At 48.3% G+C, this 21,477-nt stretch overlaps 1 protein-coding gene across 1 annotated transcript in view; it reads left to right on the top strand.

Annotated features, from left to right (window-relative positions):
* Positions 1 to 21,009, top strand: part of ADGRG5 (adhesion G protein-coupled receptor G5) — a 31,681-nt gene extending 10,672 nt beyond the window's left edge. Inside the window, exons 4-14 of the mRNA XM_082369575.1 lie at positions 3,967 to 4,068; positions 4,284 to 4,362; positions 4,998 to 5,154; positions 5,753 to 5,869; positions 6,580 to 6,696; positions 8,079 to 8,231; positions 8,967 to 9,088; positions 9,350 to 9,618; positions 10,227 to 10,344; positions 20,242 to 20,519; positions 20,899 to 21,009. Coding sequence (XP_082225701.1) covers positions 4,005 to 4,068; positions 4,284 to 4,362; positions 4,998 to 5,154; positions 5,753 to 5,869; positions 6,580 to 6,696; positions 8,079 to 8,231; positions 8,967 to 9,088; positions 9,350 to 9,618; positions 10,227 to 10,344; positions 20,242 to 20,519; positions 20,899 to 20,987 — 1,563 coding nt within the window. The 5' untranslated portion in view covers positions 3,967 to 4,004 and the 3' untranslated portion in view covers positions 20,988 to 21,009. The remainder of the gene's footprint in view (positions 1 to 3,966; positions 4,069 to 4,283; positions 4,363 to 4,997; positions 5,155 to 5,752; positions 5,870 to 6,579; positions 6,697 to 8,078; positions 8,232 to 8,966; positions 9,089 to 9,349; positions 9,619 to 10,226; positions 10,345 to 20,241; positions 20,520 to 20,898) is intronic.
* The last annotated feature ends 468 nt before the right edge of the window (positions 21,010 to 21,477 follow it).

Below are 21,477 nucleotides of genomic sequence, written 5' to 3'. Positions count from 1 at the left end.
CTCAATGATATGCTGTACTCCTCTTCTATGTGGCTATTTACATCATAATTCTTAATAGTGAAGTGGCAATCCATTGTACTGTATTCCTTTAACTTTTAATTTTGAAAAAACGAAAAATTCACAGGAAGTTGCAAAAAAGGTTTTGTGTACGTTTCATCCAGTCTTCTTCAATGGTAACATCTTTCACACCTAAGGTACAATATCAAAACCAGGAAATTGACTTTGGTACAATTCACAGCCTTTATTCAATTTCATCAGTTTTTATGCACTGATTTATGTGTGTGTGTGTGTCTGTGTGTTTAGTTCTATGCAATTTTATGATGTGTAGGTTCTTGTAACCACCATCACAATGAAGATACAAAACTGTCCCATCACCACAAGGCTCCCTAGTGCTACTCCTTTACAGAAACACCCCTCATCCCTAACTGTTGGCAACCACTAATCTGTTCTCCGTCTCTATAATTTTGTTATTTCAAGAATGTCATATAAATCAAATCATACTGTATGCAACATTTCAAGATTGGCTTTTTTTTTTCCTCAGCATGATTCCCTTGAGACCTATCCAAGTTGTGTGTAACAGTATATTTTTCTAATTGCTGAGTTGTAGTTCATGGTACAGATGTACCTGAGGTTGTGTAACCATTCACCCATTGAAGGCACATTGGAATTGTTTCCAATTTGGGGCTATTGTGAATAAGGCTGCTATGAAGTTCTCATGTGCAGGTTTTGGTGTGAACATGAGCTTTTATTTCTCTGGGATAAATGCCGAAAAGTGCGATTGCTGGGTCATATGGTAGGTGCATGTTTAGTTTTGTAAGAAATTGCTGGACTTCCCTGGTGGTGCAGTGGTTAAGAATCCGCCTGCCAATTCAGGGGACACGGGTTCGAGCCCTGGTCCGGGAAGATCCCACATGCCACAGAGCAACTAAGCCCGCGTGCCACAACTACTGAGCCTGCGCTCTAGAGCCTGTGAACCACAACTACTGAGCCCTTGTGCCTCAACTACTGAAGCCCGCACGCGTAGAGCCCGTGCTCTGCAACAAGAGAAGCCACTGCAACAAGAAGCCCGCGCACCGCAACGAAGAGCAGCCCCCGCTCGCCGCAACTAGAGAAAGCCCGCGTGCAGCAACAAAGACCCAACACAACCAAAAATAAAAATAAAAATAGATAAATAACTTTATAACAACAACAACAACAAAAAAGAGTGGAGCACTAAAAACTTAATTGTTTGGGACTTCCCTGGTGGCGCAGTGGTTAAGAATCCACCTGCTAGTGCAGGGGACATGGGATCGAGCCCTGGTCCGGGAAGACCCCACATGCCACGGAGCAACTAAGCCCGTGCGCCATAACTACTGAGCCTGCGCTCTAGAGCCCAAGAGCCACAACTACTGAGCCTGCGCTCTAGAGCGAGCCAGAGCTGCTGAGCCCACGTGCCACAACAACGGATGCCCGTGCGCCTAGAGCCCGTGCTCTGCAACAAGAGAAGCCACTGCAAAGAGAAGCCCCCGCTCGCTGCAACTAGAGAAAGCCGGTGCACACCAATGAAGACCCAATGCAGCCAAGAATGAATAAATAAATAAAATAAATTGAAAATAAATAAACTATGTGTGTGCGTTAAAAAAAAAAAAACACAAACAACAACTTAATTGGCTGGTAGGGGTTGGTGACTGGTGAAGCTTCACCATAAGCTTGGTCCTGGCCGTTTTATCAAGGAGCACCAGAATGTCAGTAGCTACAGGATACTTTTCTTAGAATGGTCAGTTCTTCGGAGAAGAATTTTCTCCTGCCTTGGAGCATCATTGCCTGGCTGCTGGCAGTCTTCTGGAAGCTGATTGGAGGAGGAGGTGGAGAGGGGATATGGCTTAATTTTCCTGTACCAGAATGGCACCTCGCAGATTCTCTCTGGTGTGCTGTCTGCAGGGAGTGTACTTTGTGTTGGAGGGTAGGGTTGAGGATGCAAGGGTGGTGAGGAAGGCTCCTGGATGCTCCAGGTGGCTGAGGAGATCTGGGACCGAGCTGGTCATTTTAAAAACTCACAACCAACAACCCCCCATTTTTAGCTTCACCCTTCATCCCACCTTCAGAGGTTCCCCATGCCTCCAGCACTCAAGTGCTTCCACGGTTGTGAGGCTTGACCTAGCTGGCTTCCCCATGTCCCCTCCCCGATCCCCCCACCCGCTGTACTCACCTCTCCTTACTGCAAGCGCTTGGGTTCAATGTCTTATGGTCTGCTAACTTTTTTTTTTTTAAGCAGGTGGCCACCTGCTTTGCGGCCTCCAAAGTTTCACTGATATCTCTCATCTGCTGTTGTCTTCTTTCCCATTGTTCTGTCTTTTGTGGCTTTGTGTCTGTTTTATTCATTCACTCTCATTTTAGTGGAGTTTCAGGAGGTAGGCATAAATTTGTTATGTTTAAGCAGAAGTTTATTAGTTCATTTTAACTTTTTTAAAAAATAAATTTATTTATTTATTTTTGGCTGCATTGGGTCTTCATTGCTGTGCGCGGGCTTTCTCTAGTTGCGGTGAGCGGGGGCTACTCTTCCTTGCGGTGTGTGGGCTTCTCATTGCAGCGGCTTCTTGTTGTGGAGCACGGGCTCTAGTTGCGCGGACTTCAGTAGTTGTGGCATGTGGGCTCAGTAGTTGTGACATGCAGGCTCAGTAGTTGTGGCTCATGGGCTCTAGAGCACAGGCTCAGTAGTTGTGGTGCACAGGCCTAGTTGCTCTGCGGTATGTGGGATCTTCCTGGACCAGGGATCAAACCCATGTCCCCTGCATCGGCAGGCGGATTCTTAATCACTGTGCCACCAGGGAAGTCCCTATTAGTTAATTTTTTTGTTTGTTTGTTTGTTTTTATTGAGTTAAAATTGGTATATAACATATTAGTTTCAAGTGTACGACACAATTCAATCTTTGTATACACTAATAAAAGGTGATCACAATAAGTCTGGTTAGCAAATGTCACCATACAACTGAATCCCTTCACCCATTTCATCCACCCCCAAAACATGTTTTTGTTTTTGTTTTGTTTTTTTTAAAGAAATTCACGTTCTTTTATTTATTTATGACTGTGTTGAGTCTTCGTTTCTGTGCGAGGGCTTTCTCCAGTTGCGGCAAGTGGGGACCACTCTTCATCCTATTAGTTAATTTTAAAACCGAGGGAAATGAGGGCAGAGAGGGACAGATTCTTTTTTTTTTTTTTAAACCAAAACATTGGATTTATTTTCACAAATTTGAACCTGACATCTTAATTCATAACTAACAGCTGCCATAGATTCTGGCAGTCACAAAAATAAGTGAAAACGAAGACAAGGTTTCACAGCAAGTGTTGAATACAGTACTTAACAATATGTTCAAATCACATTATACTTTAAAATGGGCTTTGGGGGAATTCTTTGTGGACAAAGGCAGTGGTTTTCCTGATGTCATCCAGCTGTTGTGATTCTTGGTGGCCTCTGACCTCCCACGATTGTCGTCAAAACCAGCCTTCTCCTGAAACTCTTAGTTCTCGTTTTTTTCTCTGCTCCAACTTTTGGATTCCCCCAGCTGCTGCTGCTGGCAGTTTAATCAGAGAGGGACAGATTCTTGCCCGAAGTCACATGGTGGGTGAATGACAGGGCTGGACAGGGTTAATGACAAGCAACTCCCAGTGTTCCCCTGGGTACGGTCAGAGCACTGGGGAGGCCCCCAGAGATACAATTTTTGGGGAGGAGGATGTGTGTCAGGCAGAGCTGCAAATGGCAGGCTTTACCAAATGGCCAAGGATTCTGGAGTAACAGAGACATGGCTTCAGGCAGCCTCACGCAAAGCAAGACGCCTTGCTCTCTGAGCCACGGTTTCCTCATCTGTGAAATGCAGGAGTAGTGAGGCTCAAATAAGATGCTGCACGTCCTATTCTTGGGGTATGGCAGATGCCTAGAGTTAGAGGTGGCTCTTTTACCGGGGTGACAAAGACACGCACCTTTTCCAGGGTGGGAGCCAGTTCTTGGAGGAGACTCGGTGCAGGACATGGATCGCTGCGGGGCCCTTTTCCTCTGCCTGTGCCTCTTGATGTCTCAGAGCAGAACAGAGGGTAAGAGGGCTCCGCTGAGCTGCAAGAGCCATCCTAGCCTGGATCCCTGGCTGTGATGTGAAGCGGGGAGGCCTCAAACCAAGGGAGATTGAAAAGGGGCACTTGGGCCTCCTGGGGCAGCAGGAGGCTGGGGCGGAAGGCCCAGAGACCATGGGGCGGGAGGCGGGGCAGCTGCAGACAGAGGCTGAGGCGGATGTCTGACTCTCTCCTCACAGAGGCATCCCAAGAAATCCTGCGCTGGATGGAGAGAATGGAGGTGGCAGCCAGGAGCCGGAGCCTCACTTCTTTTGCTGAGTGAGTTGGGTGTCCCTCCTCGCCCGCCCAGAGTCAGCTGTGCCTCCACTCCCAGCTTGCACCTTGAATCCACGGCCCAGGGTTGGTCCAGTGTAGACTGTTAATTCATTTATTCAACACTCATTTATTGAGTAGCTACTGTGTGCCCGGCACCAAGCTCTGGAGATGTGGGATAGACATATCCCTGTCCTCATTGAGTTTACTCTCTGGTTGGGGGCCCTTAACCATGGATGCCATGAAACCAGGTGCAGAATCATGGGTCTCCATGCATTTTTCTGGGAAGGGGCTCCAAGACTTGGGCTGGGCTCTCCAGGGTCTGTGACCCGAAAGCCTAGTAGTTCAGGGTGAGAGTCCAATGCTGATGACTGACCAGGGAAGCACAGGGCTGTGGGGCACTTCAGTCAGTGGGGAGCTGCCAGGGAAGGCTTCCTGGAGGAGGTGTCGACAAACTGGGACCCAAACAAGAGTTAATGGGAGAAGGAGATGGGTGGGGTGGGGAGGTAAGAGTGTGCCAGGAACACTGTATGCAGAGGTCTAGAGGTGGGAGTGACAGGGGTGTGGGATGAGGGAGGCTGTGGAGAGCCCCGCTCGCCTCCATCCTTACCTCGGGCTGTGGCCACCTCTCTCACTTTCAGGCTCATCCACGGCCTAGAGTCGAGGCTACTCAATGCCAGCTTTGGGGGCCACAACCTCACCTTGCGGACGCACACCATCCAGACACTAGCCTTCAAGCTGGGCTGCAACTTCACTGGTCTCTCAGTGAGAAGTGCTGCTCTGGAGCAGGTCCCCCAGGTCAGAGGTGGCCAGGGATTGGGGGTGGCCAGAGCCTCTACCCTAGAAGTCCTCCGGGGGTTTAAGGTCTGGACTCTCCCCAGGGTCCATCGCCCACCTTCCCACCAATCAGGGCTCTGCCTTAATAGCTGTGAGTTGCCGCCTCTGTAAAATGGGGCTGATGTTCTTCCTGTGAATGATGGAAAGGGGGTGCTTGTGGCCCCTCAGGGGCAGCGTCCTCTTCCTGCTTTTGCAGGTTCCTGGGGTGAGGCAGTCGTGGGAGAGGCCAGGGGAACGGGACACCTTTGAGGGCCCTGGTATGATTCCTGCTGAATACCTGGGTGCTGGGGGATGATGCTCCAGCTTCAGGGCCCCAGTTGGGTGGGATAAATAACCCAAATTCAAGACCAGAACGGCCTGAAGGGAAGGCCTGAGATCGCGGGAAGTTTGGGTGGAGGTGCAGCCTGGCAGGAGAGGGTTCTGTGGGTGGAGGCTCCAAGGTAGGAAATGCTTGGGGCAAGGCTGGGAGGGCTTCCTCGGGAGTGGGGAGCAGTGAAGGTGTTGTGGTGGGTCTGGAGGCTTCGGACACCAGGCACAGCCTGTCTTTGGCTCTTCACAGGCCCAGGTCCCACTCGCCATGCAGTTCCCAGCTGAGCTGACCCGGGATGCCTGCAGGGTGCGCTCCAGGGAGCTGAGTCTCATCTGCATCTACTTCTCCAACACCCGCTTTTTCCAGGTCAGGGCCTGCTGGTAGGCCAAGCATGGTGGATGCTGGCTCCTTCCTGGGGGGCACTGCAGGCATGCATGCCACCTCCTGGCCTCTGGGCAGGGACCAGCCTACTGTGCAACCTCAGTCAATCAGTGCCCCTCTCTGGGCCTCTGTTTTAGCAAAATGGAAGGGAGGCATGATTATAATGTGCAAACGAGACCTAAGAAATTTACTGTTTGTGTGCCTCTCCCTAGATGGGAGATAGACAAGTAGGCCACAAGATCTTTGTCCTCAGAGAGCTCGCTATCTCAACAATTAGACCGGGACCTTAGAGACTTAATTTTAGCTCGAGGTTGATTATAACCATAGAGATTCAAAGGGATGGATGAGTCAGGGTGGGGTCAGGATGGTTCCCAATGAGCAGTCCTGGAGGGCTTCTGGAGGAGGTGCCTTTTAACCTTGGATTTGAAAGTGAGTTAGGGTAGGGTGACATGGAGGGTATGAGGCTGGAATTCATTTAACAAATGGGAGGTGATGGTGGTGGTAGTGAGAAGACAGGGTTCCAGGTGGAGGGGGCAGCATACGCAAAGGCTGCGAGGCTGGCGCAGTTGTACAAGTGAAAGCCAATCTGCTTGTTCTCATCCAGGGAGGAGGGGTTGGAGAAGGGGGGCTCTTGGACCTCATCCAGGGTCTCCTCATGTCCCCTCCAGTCAGTGCTTCTTCTGTTGCCCTTCCAGAAAGACATCAATTCATCTGTGCTCAATAACTATGTTCTGGGTGCCCAGCTGAGCCACGGACAAGTGAGCAACCTCAGTGAGCCGGTGAACATCAGCTTCTGGCACAACCAAAGCCTGGTATTGTTGGGGCCACCCCCATTTCCAACCCACTCCTAGCCCCTTGTGGCTGTCCTGTCGAACACTGGTTTGATCAAACCCAGACTTGTGGAACTATCTTAGAAACAAGCTGCTTTAAATCTATCATACTTTGAAAATTCCTGCCAAAGAAATGAGAGAGAAGCTTTTACATACTGCATTCGTCAGGATTCTTTGAATTGCACATGATAGAAAACCAACTCAAGCCAGCTTATTGGCTCATGTACATGAAATGTCCAGGGCTGTTCTAGCTTCAGGCACAGATATGATGCCATAATGGCTCAGTCTCCATCTCTCAACAATGGTTTCCTGCCTTGGCTTTCCACTCTGTGGCAAGATGGCAGCTGAAGTGCTGGACCTCCTTCCCCTCTTCTTAGCAGGCTCTTTCTTGCTGGTGCAAACCAGGATCCCATAACGGATTCTAAAGGTCCAGCTGGGTCATGTGTCCATCCCTGACCCATCACTGTGCCCAGGGGGGTGGAACATGTAGATTGGCCAGACCTGGGTCACATGGCCCAGGGACTGGGCTGGATTCATTTGACCTGTCATTGGGAGAGGGATGGGTCCTCAAGGAAACTACAGATATTGTTGCCGAAAGAAGGAAGAAGGACTGCTGGGTGGGCACAAGCCCTGATGGCATTCCCGAAAGGCCCCAGAGTCTCTACACTCTGGCCCTATCTTCTGTCAGCCTCATCAGGACCGCTCTGCACTCCCAATTTCTCCTCTGTCCTTTCCTTTCATTCTTCTGGGCTTTTTGCCCCTGTTATAGCCTTGCTCCACTTCTGTTGAAATCTGATGTGTCCTCTAAGGCCTCAGTGCCCCAGTTGTCCCTTCCCTTCTCAGGACTCCTCTGCCTTTCCCTCCATGGTCTTCCATGGTGTGCCTGTTTCATTTCCCTCACCTTTCCACCCACAAGGCTTGGCGTCAGGGTTGTCTGTAGATGACTCTCTCTCTCCCCCACTGGGATGGGTCTGGACTGTCATCGTTCCCCATGGGGAGGAGGGGAAAGCGGACATTGATTATAGAGCACCTACTGTATTGGCCAGAGCTGGGCACTCAAGATTTCTCATTGCCTTTGATTATTCCACCATCCTTGTGACTTGAGTATAAATGATCCCATTTTGCAGATGAATAAACTGAGGCTCAGAGAACCTCTGTGACTTTCCCAGGTCACTCTCAGAGTCCGTGGTGGAGGTGGGGCTGGAATCTGGTCTGCCTGATGCCAAAGCCCAGCCAGTGCCTGGTAAAATGTTGACAACAGTGCAGCTGAGTCACCTTTGGCCCCCACAATTTCCAGACTCTCTCTGATCCATGGCCCTCCCCTCCACCCCTTGGATGCACCCAATTCCAGCATCTCCCCTTAGGAAGGCTACACAGTGACCTGTGTCTTCTGGAAGGAGGGAGCCAGCAAGCACCACTGGGGGGCCTGGAACACTGAGGGCTGCCGCACAGAGCAGCCCTCACCTTCCCAGGTGCTCTGCCGCTGCAACCACCTCACCTACTTTGCTGTTCTCATGGTATGTGTGCATCTAGCCTGGGCGAGGGTGGTCAGAGCTGCAGAGGGCCCCATATCCAGGACAGAGGAGAAAGGCAAAAGCCGGTGCAGGGGGCAGAAAATCCAACTCAAATGGGCTTAAGGAAAAAAAAAACAAAAAAAAAACCTTATGGGTTCACGTTCCTGAAAAGGCTGGGTTAGGCTTCAGGCATGTCTTGATCTAGGGGCTCAATGTCACCAAGATAGGACTCTATCTCAGTCTCTCAATTGTGCTTGCTTTGTGTTAGCTTAGTTCTCAGACAGGATGTCCCCATGGGCTTATAATATGGCTGCTGACATTTCCTGTTTTATGTCCTACTAGGTTCAGGTCAGTAGAACGAGACCTCTCTCACCCAATTCTGCCAGCCAAAGTCATGGGACTGAGTCCCACAGGCCTAGAGTGTGTCCCATGCCCATCCCTTAACCAATCACTGTGGGCAGGAGGAGGGAAGGCTCTGATAGACCAGGCCTGGTGCACCTGACTACACGTAGTAGGAGAAGTGGAGGGTCCACCCACGTGCGGGAGTGAGGGAGGGGAGGAAGGGGAGGTGGGAGTTGGGAGGCAGAAAAGCCACTGTGTCTGCTGTGGCTGTTTTCAGGTCAGGACCACGGCTAGGACTGTAGGGTAGGGGGGCTTGAAGCTGAGGTCTTGGCAGGTCTCTTTGATTTAGGCAGTGGAGGGCATTTCCATGCTTCTGGCCCCCCTTCCCTCCCACAGCAACTCTCTCCGGCCCCGGTCCCTGCAGAGCTGCTGGCGCCTCTCACATACATCTCCCTGGTGGGCTGCAGCATCTCCATTGTGGCCTCGCTGCTCACGGTCCTGCTGCACCTCCATGACAGGTATTCCCCTGCCCTCATGCTGGGCCTGCCCACCCACTGCTGCTCAGCACCCCTCCTTCTTTCCTACTTGGGCCCCCAGAGTCAGGTGGGCTTTTCCAGAGTGCAGAGGCTGGGAAGCAGGAGACCAGCCTCCTTGTGTGTGGCTGTTGTTGGGTCCCTGCCCCTCTCGACCTGTGTCCTGGTCATTATGTGTCTATGAGCCCAGGGGGTAGCGCTGCCTGGTGACGTCCCGGTCACGGAGGGCCACGCTCCCACCCGCAGGAAGCAGAGTGATTCCATTACATGCATCCACATGAACCTGCACGCCTCGGTGCTGCTCCTCAATGTCGCCTTCCTGCTGAGCCCTGTGCTGGCCATGCCCCCCGTGCCTGGGTCAGCATGCGTGGCACTGGCTGCCACCCTGCACTACGCGCTGCTCAGCTGCCTCGCCTGGATGGCCATTGAAGGCTTCAACCTCTACCTCCTACTTGGGCGCGTCTACAACATCTACATCCGCCGATACGTGCTCAAGCTTTGTACCGTGGGCTGGGGTAAGCACGGTCTCCCTCTCCCTTGCTTCCTGAGGCTTCCAGCCAGACTGGGCGTCCGTCCCCTCCTGTCCTCTTTCTCCTCCACTGCCATGACCACTGGTCACCATCCCTGCCAGTGCCCACCGCCACTTCCTACATGACTATTCTTATCACCACCTCCACCTCCAAAACATCTATCATCACCACCTCCAATACCACCATCACTTCCACCATCCTCATCCTTGTGTTCACCACCATCTCTGGTACCACCATCATCGGCGTCTCTATCACCATCCTAGCCCCTCTCTTTATTATCTGTTTCCTCACCGGTTCCCAAACCCTCTCTCCCATTACCTTCCAGCCATCACCTCCCAGTGTGACCACTACTACTGCCGCTACCATTCTACCCTAGAGCCCTCATTCATATCAGCCTTCTCTAAGACCACCAGGCTAATTGCTCTGAGGCTGGACCACATGACAGTGGCTGGGGACTCAGAGCGATCTCTTTCCCTCCCCTCCCCCGCCCCCTGCTTGCCCAGCGGAATCCTGTTTTAGCAGCCCCAATAACCCATGAGCAGCCCATCTCTGGGGTCTCCTGACAGACACTGAGCCTCTGTCCCACTCCTCAGGGGTCCCGGCCTTCCTGGTGCTGCTCCTTCTCGCCGTCAAGAGCTCAGTTTACGGACCCCACAGGATCCCGCTCTCCGACAGCCAGGGGAACAGCACGGGCTTCCAGAGCACGTACATGTGAGTGCGCTCAGGGCTGCGGCAGGCTCCCTGGCTCTGGCAGCAGGGCCACTTGGTCCTGGGGCTCTAGATAGGGTGCCTTGTAAGCGGGGCACTGGCTGCAGGGCAGGGAGGGGGCTACTGCTTACACGGGGCGTGGTTTCCAGGGGGCTTTGCCACGCCCCTTCTGCTGGATCCCCAAGGTCTCCTGCAGGACGGGTTCACTCTCTATGCTAGTTCTAGGAAGCACATGGGCCTCCAAGGCCAGGCCAGGGCAGGGGGGCCTCTGCCCCCTGGCTGCTGGCAGCCAGCCCCCCCGCTGGCTCTCAGGCCCTGCGGTGGAGCTCAGCCTGCGCCTGGCTCTTCTCTCTCCTCACCTCCGTGCTTCGCTCACGCACTTGGCTCTGGCTCCCCGTGACCTGGGCCTGGCATGGCACCGCCAGCCCTCCAACCCTCCTAGTCAGAGAAGACAGTGTTGTGGGGATTGGGACACCCCAGGCACCGGGCTCAGAGTGTATGTGGCGAGGGGGCCCAAGGCGGTCTGGGGGACAGACTCTGTCGCCCCTTCCCGTGCCCTCAGACATTAACCTTTTTCTTGTGATGAAATGTTTCTAACAGGCAACGTAGAGGGAATAGCTTAACAACCCCCTGCAGACCCATCACCAGCAGTTGGCTGTCTGGCCTTTTCCCTCTCCTGGCTGACACCAGCTCAGGACGGCTGAGGGCTGGCTCTGAATCCTCACAGCAAGGAGCCGGCCCCATTGTCAGCCCTTGTTTACAGCTGGGGAAACCGAGGCACAGGCGGCTGAAGAGCCCTGCCCAAGGAGACCCAGCCAGTTGAGGGCAGAGCTGGGACTTGGCTCCAGAGCCCGGCCCCCAACCACTGCCCGTCCCAGTCTCTGGGAAGTGAGGGCTCTGGGCACAGAGTGAGGCTGAGATGGGGTTAATTCCTCTCTGTGAGCATCGGGGTGGTTTCTCAGAGGAAGTGTGACTTAGGACTCTTTAAACGTGTGTTTTTATTGTATAATATGTGACATGGGCAAAAGAACTGCAGTGACGCTTCCACAGAACAGGAAGCACGGTAATGCAGGGATGTTAGCAAGCTCCCGCCCGAAGAACCATCTTCTTCCCGGTCTTCCTCACCTCTCCCTCTTCCCTCTCACCCTGGATTTTGTGACTTTTATTCTACTGCATTTAAAAAACCCTTACTACGTATATATGTATTTTTAAAAAATTCTTTTACATTTTTTGTTTTATTTTTTAAATTGAAGTATAATTGACATGTAACACTTTATTAATCTCAGGTGTGCAACATAATGATTTGGTTGTATATATTGCCAAATGACCACAACAATAAGTCTAGTTAACATCTGTCACCATACATACAGAATTAATTTTTCTTGTGATGAGAACTTTTAAGATCTACTCTCTTCGCAACTTTCAAATATGCAATACACTATTGTTAATTGTAGTCACCATGCTGTACATGACATCCCCAGGACTTATTTATTTTATAACTGGAAGTTTGCACCTTTTGACCCCCTTCACCCGTTTTGCACCCTGTCCCCCACTCCCTGGCCTCTGGCAACCACCAATCTCTTCTCTGTATCTATGAACTTGTTTTTTTGTTTGTTTGTTTTAGATTCCACAAGTAAGTGAGATAGTACGGTATTTGGGTATTTGGCTTTCTTTGTCTGACTTATTTCGCTTAGCATAATGTCCTCAAGGTCCATCCATGTTGTCGCAAATGGCAAGATTTCCTTCTTTTTTTTTTCCACACACACACACTGTATTTTATTTTTACAAGAGATAGACTGACACGAAGCATTGTACATGGATGACCACAACAAAAGCAACAATGATTGCAATTACCAAACCTGAAACACACTCATACTATGTCATAATATTGACATTCAGTCCAGTAATCCTCCACTGTAACAGCTCCTTTACTTTGCAGTGAAAATTGATTTGTATATTCTTTGCCTCTGAGTCCTTGTGGGGTTTTTTTTTTTTTTAAATTCAGACAGAAAGTCCCAAAAATTATACTCATCCTCATCAGTTCACTCAGTCCCATGTAATTAAATTTTTTTTTTCATCTTGATCTTTTGTTAGCACTTTTTTGAGTTCATCAGTTTTTCATTAGAGTTCTGAAAATGCTTATTCATTCAGTTCAGCAGTACAGTCAGTTACCAGAAACCTGTACTTGTCAGAGTCTTTTCCATGAATTTCTTGAAGATGAAACCCTTTTATAGGAACATATTTGCAAAAGCATCAGAGTACACCCAGAACTGTCTGTAAATGACAAAAGACTTAAAAATGACCACAGTTAAAGATTTGATGAAAGTTCATAATAATGCAGTTGACAAGAAAATTAGTTATTTCTGAGATATACATTTTAAAGTAATAACTAGGATTATTACTTATAACATTATACCAGAACATATAAGATTTTTAGAAATTTCATGTAATGTTTGAAACATTTATATTAACATATTTCCATACATATTTCCATACAAATACAAATATAAGATTTTTAGAAATTTCATGTAATGTCTGAAACATTTATATTAACATATTTCCATACAAATAACCCAATGAAAGTTTAGTATTAGTTGTTTTGTTTGTTTGTTTTTTTATACTGCAGGTTCTTATTAGGCATCAATTTTATACACATCAGTGTATACATGTCAATCCCAATCGCCCAATTCAGCACACCACCATCCCCACCCCACCGCAGTTTTCCCCCCTTGGTGTCCATATGTCCATTCTCTACATCTGTGTCTCAACTTCTTCTGACTTACTTCACTCTGTATGACAGTCTCTAGATCCATCCACTTCTCAACAAATGACTCAATTTCGTTCCTTTTTATGGCTGAGTAATATTCCATTGTATATATGTACCACATCTTCTTTATCCATTCGTCTGTCGATGGGCATTTAGGTTGCTTCCATGACCTGGCTATTGTAAATAGTGCTGCAATGAACATTCGGGTGCATGTGTCTTTTTGAATTACGGTTTTCTCTGGGTATATGCTCAGTAGTGGGATTGCTGGGTCATATGGTAATTCTATTTTTAGTTTTTTAAGGAACCTCCATATTGTTCTCCATAGTGGCTGTATCAATTTACATTCCCACCAACAGTGCAAGAGGGTTCCCTTTTCTCCACACCCTCTCCAGCATTTGTTGTTTGTAGATTTTCTGATGATGCCCATTCTAACAGGAGTGAGGTGATACCTCATTGTAGTTTTGATTTGCATTTCTCTAATAATTAGTGATGTTGAGCATCTTTTCATGTGCTTCGTGGCCGTCTGTATGTCTTCTTTGGAGAAATGTCTATTTAGGTCTTCTGCCCATTTTTGGATTGGGGTGTTTGTTTCTTTAATATTGAGCTGAATGAGCTGTTTATATATTTTGGAGATTAATCCTTTGTCCGTTGATTCGTTTGCAAATATTTTCTCCCATTCTGAGGATTGTCTTTTCGTCTTGTTTATGGTTTCCTTTGCTGTGCAAAAGCTTTGAAGTTTCATTAGGTCCCATTTGTTTATTTTTGTTTTTATTTCCATTACTCTAGGAGGTGGATCAAAAAAGATCTTGCTGTGATTTATGTCAAAGAGTGTTCTTCCTATGTTTTCCTCTAAGAGTTTTATAGTGTCCAGTCTTATATTTAGGTCTCTAATCCATTTTGAGTTTATTTTTGTGTATGGTGTTAGGGAGTATTCTAATTTCATTCTTTTACATGTAGCTGTCCAGTTTTCCCAGCACCACTTATTGAAGAGACTGTCTTTTCTCCATTGTATATCTTTGCCTCCTTTGTCATAGATTAGTTGACCATAGGTGCGTGGGTTAATCTCTGGGCTTTCTATCTTGTTCCATTGATCTATGTTTCTGTTTTTGTGCCAGTACCATATTGTCTTGATTACTGTAGCTTTGTAGTATAGTCTGAAGTCAGGGAGTCTGATTCCTCCAGCCCCATTTTTTTCCCTCAAGACTGCTTTGGCTATTCGGGGTCTTTTGTGACTCCATACAAATTTTAAGATGATTTGTTCTAGCTCCGTAAAAAATGCCATTGGTAATTTGATAGGGATTGCATTGAATCTGTATATTGCTTTGGGTAGTATAGTCATTTTCACAATGTTGATTCTTCCAATCCAAGAACATGGTATATCTCTCCATCTGTTGGTATCATCTTTAATTTCTTTCATCAGTGTCTTATAGTTTTCTGCATACAGGTCTTTTGTCTCCCTAGGTAGGTTTATTCCTAGGTATTTTATTCTTTTTGTTGCAATGGTAAATGGGGGTGTTTCCATAATTTCTCTTTCAGATTTTTCATCATTAGTGTATAGGAATGCAAGAGATTTCTGTGCATTCATTTTGTATCCTGCAACTTTACCATATTCATTAATTAGCTCTAGCAGTTTTCTGGTGGCAGTTTTAGGATTCTCTATGTATAGTATCATGTCATCCACAAACAGTGACAGTTTTACTTCTTCTTTTCCAATTTGTATTCCTTTTATTTCTTTTTCTTCTCTGATTGCCGTGGCTAGGACTTCCAGAACTATGTTGAATAATAGTGGTGAGAGTGGACATCCTTGTCTCGTTCCTGATCTTAGAGGAAATGCTTTCAGTTTTTCACCATTGAGAATGATGTTTGCTGTGGGTTTGTCATATATGGCCTTTATTATGTTGAGGTAGGTTCCCTCTATGCCCACTTTCTGGAGAGTTTTTATCATAAATGGGTGTTGAATTTTGTCAAAAGCTTTTTCTGCATCTATTGAGATGATCATATGGTTTTTATTCTTCAATTTGTTAATATGGTGTATCACATTGATTGATTTGCATATATTGAAGAATCCTTGCATCCCTGGGATAAATCCCACTTGATCGTGGTGTATGATCCTTTTAATGTGTTGTTGGATTCTGTTTGCTAGTATTTTGTTGAGGATTTTTGCATCTATATTCATCAGTGATATTGGTCTGGAATTTTCTTTTTTTGTAGTGTCTTTGTCTGGTTTTGGTATCAGGGTGATGGTGGCCTCATAGAATGAGTTTGGGAGTGTTCCTTCCTCTGCAATTTTTTGGAAGAGTTTGAGAAGGATAGGTGTTAGCTCTTCTCTAAATGTTTGATAGAATTCACCTGTGAAGCCATCTGGTCCTGGACTTTTGTTTGTTGGAAGATTTTTAATCACAGTTTCAATTTCATTACTTGTGATTGGTCTGTTCATATTTTCTGTTTCTTCCTGGTTCAGTCTTGGAAGGTTATACCTTTCTAAGAATTTGTCCATTTCTTCCAGGTTGTCCATTTTATTGGCATAGTGTTGCTTGTAGTAGTCTCTTAGGATGCTTTGTATTTCTGCAGTGTCTGTTGTAACTTCTCCTTTTTCATTTCTGATTTTATTGATTTGAGTCCTCTCCCTCTTTTTCTTGATGAGTCTGGCTAATGGCTTATCAATTTTGTTTATCTTCTCAAAGAACCAACTTTTAGTTTTATTGATCTTTGCTATTGTTTTCTTTGTTTCTATTTCATTTATTTCTGCTCTGATCTTTATGATTTCTTTCCTTCTGCTAACTTTGGGTTTTGTTTGTTCTTCTTTCTCTAGTTTCTTTAGGTGTAAGTTTAGATTGTTTACTAGAGCTTTTTCTTGTTTCTTGAGATAGGCTTGTATAGCTATAAACTTCCCTCTTAGAACTGCTTTTGCTGCATCCCATAGGTTTTGGGTCGTCGTGTTTTCATTGTCATTTGTCTCTAGGTATTTTTTGATTTCCTCTCTGATTTCTTCAGTGATTTCTTGGTTATTTAGTAACGTATTGTTTAGCCTCCATGTGTTTGTCTTTTTTACGTTTTTTTCCCTGTAATTCATTTCTAATCTCATAGCGTTGTGGTCAGAAAAGATGCTTGATATGATTTCAATTTTCTTAAATTTACTGAGGCTTGATTTGTGACCCAAGATGTGATCTATCCTGGAGAATGTTCCGTGCGCACTTGAGAAGAACGTGTAATCTGCTGTTTTTGGATGGAATGTCCTATATATATCAATTAAATCTATCTGGTCTATTGTGTCATTTAAAGCTTCTGTTTCCTTATTTATTTTCATTTTGGATGATCTGTCCATTGGTGTAAGTGAGGTGTTAAAGTCCCCCACTATTATTGTGTTACTGTCGATTTCCTCTTTTAGAGCTGTTAGCAGTTGCCTTATGTATTGAGGTACTCCTGTGTTGGGTGCATATATATTTATAATTGTTATATCTTCTTCTTGGATTGATCCCTTGATCATTATGTAGTGTCCTTCCTTGTCTCTTGTAACATTCTTTATTTTAAAGTCTATTTTATCTGATATGAGTATAGCTACTCCAGCTTTCTTTTGATTTCCATTTGCATGGAATATCTTTTTCCATCCCCTCACTTTCAGTCTGTATGTGTCCCTAGGTCTAAAGTGGGTCTCTTGTAGACAGCATATATATGGGTCTTGTTTTTGCATCCATTCAGCCAGTCTATGTCTTTTGGTTGGGGCATTTAATCCATTCACGTTTAAGGTAATTATCGATATGTATGTTCCTATGACCATTTTCTTAATTGTTTTGGGTTTGTTTTTGTAGGTCCTTTTCTTCTCTTGTGTTTCCCACTTAGAGAAGTTCCTTTAGCATTTGTTGTAGAGCTGGTTTGGTGGTGCTGAATTCTCGTAGCTTTTGCTTGTCTGTAAAGCTTTTGATTTCTCCATCAAATCTAAATGAGGGGGCTTCCCTGGTGGCGCAGTGGTTAAGAATCCGCCTGCCAATGCAGGGGACATGGGTTCAAGCCCTGGTCCAGGAAGATCCCACATGCCGCGGAGCAACTAAGCCCGTGCGCCACAACTACTGAGCCTGCTGAGCCTGCGCTCTAGAGCTCGCAAGCCACAACTACTGAGCCTGCGTGCTGCAACTACTGAAGCCTGCATGCCTAGAGCCTGTGCTTTGCAACAAGAAGCCACTGCAATGAGAAGCGCGTGCACCGCAACGAAGAGTAGCCCCTGCTCGCCTCCACTAGAGAAAAGCCCGTGCACAGCAACAAAGACACAACACAGCCAAAAATAAAATAATAAAATAAATAAATTTAAAAAAAAAAATCTAAATGAGATCCTTGCCGGGTAGAGTAATCTTGGTTGTAGGTTCTTCCCTTTCATCACTTTAAGTATATCATGCCACTCCCTTCTGGCTTGTAGAGTTTCTGCTGAGAAATCAGCTGTTAACCTTATGGGAGTTCCCTTGTATGTTATTTGTCGTTTTTCCCTTGCTGCTTTCAATAATTTTTCTTTGTCTTTAATTTTTGCCACTTTGATTACGATGTGTCTCGGCGTGTTTCTCCTTGGGTTTATCCTGTATGGGACTCTCTGCGCTTCCTGGACTTGGGTGGCTATTTCCTTTCCCATGTTAGGGAAGTTTTCAACTATAATCTCTTCAAATATTTTCTCTGGTCCTTTCTCTCTCTCTTCTCCTTCTGGGACCCCTATAATGCGAATGTTGTTGCATTTAATGTTGTCCCAGAGGTCTCTTAGGCTGTCTTCATTTCTTTTCATGCTTTTTTCTTTATTCTGTTCCGCAGCAGTGAATTCCACCATTCTGTCTTCCAGGTCACTTATCCGTTCTTCTGCCTCAGTTATTCTGCTATTGATTCCTTCTAGTGTAGTTTTCATTTCAGTTATTGTATTGGTCATCTCTGTTTGTTTGTTCTTTAATTCTTCTAGGTATTTGTTAATCATTTCTTGCATCTTCTCAATCTTTGCCTCCATTCTTATTCCGAGGTCCTGGATCATCTTCACTATCATTATTCTGAATTCTTTTTCTGGAAGGTTGCCTATCTCCACTTCATTTAGTTGTTTTTCTGGGGTTTTGTCTTGTTCCTTCATCTGGTACATAGCCCTCTGCCTTTTCATCTTGTCTATCTTTCTGTAACTGTGGTTTTTGGTCCACAGGCTGCAGGATTGTAGTTTTTCTTGCTTCTGCTGTCTGCCCTCTGGTGGTTGAGGCTATCTAAGAGGCTTGATGGGAGGCTCTGGTGGTGGGTAGAGCTGACTGTTGCTGTGGCGGTCAGAGCTCAGTAAAACTTTAATCCACTTGACTGTTGATGGGTGGGGCTGGGTTCCCTCCCTGTTGGTTGTTTTGCCTGAGGCAACCCAACACTGGAGCCTACCTGGGCTCTTTGGTGGGGTTAATGGCAGACTCTGGGAGGGCTCACGCCAAGGAGCACTTCCCAGAACCTCCGCTGCCAGTGTCCTTGTCCCCACGGTGAAACAGAGCCACCCCCTGCCTCTGCAGGAGACCCCCCAACACCAGCAGGTAGGTCTGGTTCAGTCTCCCCCCGGGGTCACTGCTCCTTCCCCTGGGTCCCGATGCGCACACTACTTTGTGTGTGCCCTCCAAGAATGGGGTCTCTGTTTCCCCCAGTCCTGTAGAAGTCCTGCAGTCAATTCCCACTAGGCTTCAAAGTCTGATTCTCTAGGAATTCCTCCTCCCGTTGCAGGACCCCCAGGTTGGGAAGCCTGACGTGGGGCTCAGAACCTTCACTCCAGTGGGTGGACTTCTGTGGTATAAGTGTTCGCCAGTCTGTGAGTCACCCACCCAGCAGTTATGGGATTTGATTTTACTCTGATTGCGCCCCTCCTACCGTCTCACTGTGGCTTCTCCTCTGTCCTTGGACGTGGGGTATCCTCCTTGGTGAAGTCCAGGGTCTTCCTGTCAATGATTGTCCAGCAGCCAGTTGTGATTCTGGTGCTCTCGCAAGAGGGAGTGAGAGCACGTCCTTCTACTCCACCATCTTGGTTCTTCCTTCTTTTTATGACTGAATAATATTCCATTGTGTTTATGTGTGTATGTGTGTGTGTGTGTGTGTGTGTGTACCACATCTTCTTTAACAGCAGTTTTAAAAAACCTTGAAAATAACTCCAATGCCCACTGACAGGACACCGGATTAATAAATGCGATAGAGCCACCCCTGCCAGACGATCATCTGGCAGTGAAAAGGAATGATCCAGCACCACACTCATCCACTTGGATGAACCCCCAAAATAATGTTCAAGGACTCTGTGACTGCAGTGACAGGAGCCCGAGCAGGTGATCGTGACAGTTAGGGGCACAGGCTCTGTGCTTAGACCACGGGGCTTCAAGTCCCACCTTAGGCAGGTGTGCGTTTCTAAGCCTCATAGGGTCACCATGAGGATCGTATGGCTGATTCACGGAAATCGCGTGACCTGATGGGGTAAAAGGCAGCACCTGCCTTGAAGGTGTTTGGGGGAAGCAAAGGGCGTGAAGACCTCACGGAGGGTCTAGGACCAGGGCTGGGGCCACTGTCAGGTATCTCTCTGATCTTTCCTCTGCCCTTGGTGGAGTTTTCCTGCTGCCCCCCCCGGCTCCTCAGTCCACACATGGAGAGCGCCCCTCCACCAAGCTTCGAGTTGCAGCAGCTCAGGGAAGGGCCGGTGGCCCAGTCCAGGTGGGGAGGGGCTCCTGGTGCCGTTGCATGAAGATGGGGATGAGGTGGTGATAATCATGTGGTGGGTGGAAGGAGAAGTTTCCAGGAAAGAGGACTATGGACCAATGATGCAATCACTACCTTATAAGTTGACAGTTGGGCTGGCCGTGGAAGGGGGAAGGGTTAGATGTTCAAGGGAGGAGAGAAAGAGTTTTCAGGTGGGTAAAGGAGGGTAAAGGAGGCATGCAGGGGCTTCAGGCAGGGGGCTGAGGTGGCAGGTGTGTCCTACCTGGTGGCCTGGCTGGAAAGCTGAGCCCAAGACTTTACCACGTGTGCAGTCAGGCAAGAAATGATGGGTCTGAGCCGGAAGACCGGACTGGGTTCAAGAGGCAGTCCAGAGGCCCAGGAGACCGTGGCTTCCCTGCCACCAGCCTTGGGAGCCACACCAACCCCAGCGCTTCACCCCTCCCCTGCAGATGCTGGGTACGGAACCCCTGGGTGCACGGTGTCCTGGTCATGGGCTCTGGTGGCCTCACATCCCTTTTCAACCTGGTGGTGCTGGCCTGGGCGCTACGGGTCCTGCACAGACTGCGGGCGCGGGAGAAGGCGCTGGGCCCGCGGGCCTGCTGGGATACCGTCACCGTGCTGGGCCTCACCGTGCTGCTGGGCACGACCTGGACCTTGGCCTTCTTCTCCTTTGGTGTCTTCCTGCTGCCCCAGCTCTTCCTCTTCACCACCTTCAATTCGCTCTACGGTAGGGCCTGTGGTTGACGTGGAGGAAACCCCAGGGGGGTAGCATACAGCTGCTACAGGTTTACTACTGAAGGGCTCCAGGTCGAGGGGGTGAGTCAGGGGCTGAAATCTGGGCCCTGACAAGCTGGCTTGGGGCTACGCCCGCCCATAGGAAGGGGCGCCACCTTGTAATTTGCACAAAGGCAGCCTATGGGCTAGCGGTGGCTGGTCCTCCAGCTCCTACGCCCGGTCCCTTCTGGCCTCCAACAGAAAGGGCTTCTGAGAATTACTGCTGGGCCTCAGGGAGGCCCCACTTACCCCAACCAAGGAGATGCCTGGATTTTGGAGGAGGCCCCACGCTGTTCCTGCGATGCTTCCACTAACCAGTCTTTTGCGTGCAGGTTTCTTCCTCTTCCTGTGGTTCTGCTCCCGGAGGCGCCGCTCAGAGGCAGAGATGGAGGCATTCAGCTCCTCCCAGATGATGCAATAGTCTGGACTGTCTGGACCTCCTGGCCTGGAGCCCCCAGCTTCTCTGGCTGCCTGTAGCCGGAGGCCCTGGCTTCCCCTCGAGAAGATGGCAGGCCAGCTGCTGGACACCAGAGGCCACTGTCACCTCCAGGGGGCCTTTTCTACCTCCATGCCTTCTCCAGGCCCAGAGGGCAGCGTGTTGCTCTCCGTCCCCAGGCATTGTGCTCTGGGCAGGTCCAGCCCCACCTGGGGGCAGCATACTTGCCCCTGGTGCCTGGGCCCAGCTGGCCAGGCCTATGGCCAGAGCACTGGCCTGGGAGTCAGGAGGCCACGTTTCAATGCCTGTCTCTGAGTCTCACTGTCTGACCTTGGGCCTGTCATTTCTCACTGACCGTTGGTTTCCACATCTGTGACATGGCGGCAGATGGCTCTGGTCCTGCCTAATCCCAGAGCTTTATGCAATTTGAATGGCACCAGGGAGGAAGAGGTCATAGTGGGTTGGGTATCCCCAC

Source organism: Balaenoptera borealis (assembly GCF_965194805.1).
Source record: "Balaenoptera borealis genome assembly, chromosome: 19".
In the NCBI taxonomy this organism is placed as follows: domain Eukaryota; kingdom Metazoa; phylum Chordata; class Mammalia; order Artiodactyla; family Balaenopteridae; genus Balaenoptera; species Balaenoptera borealis.
Note: the sequence above shows the minus strand (reverse complement) of the source record. Positions and strands in the feature narration are given on the sequence as shown.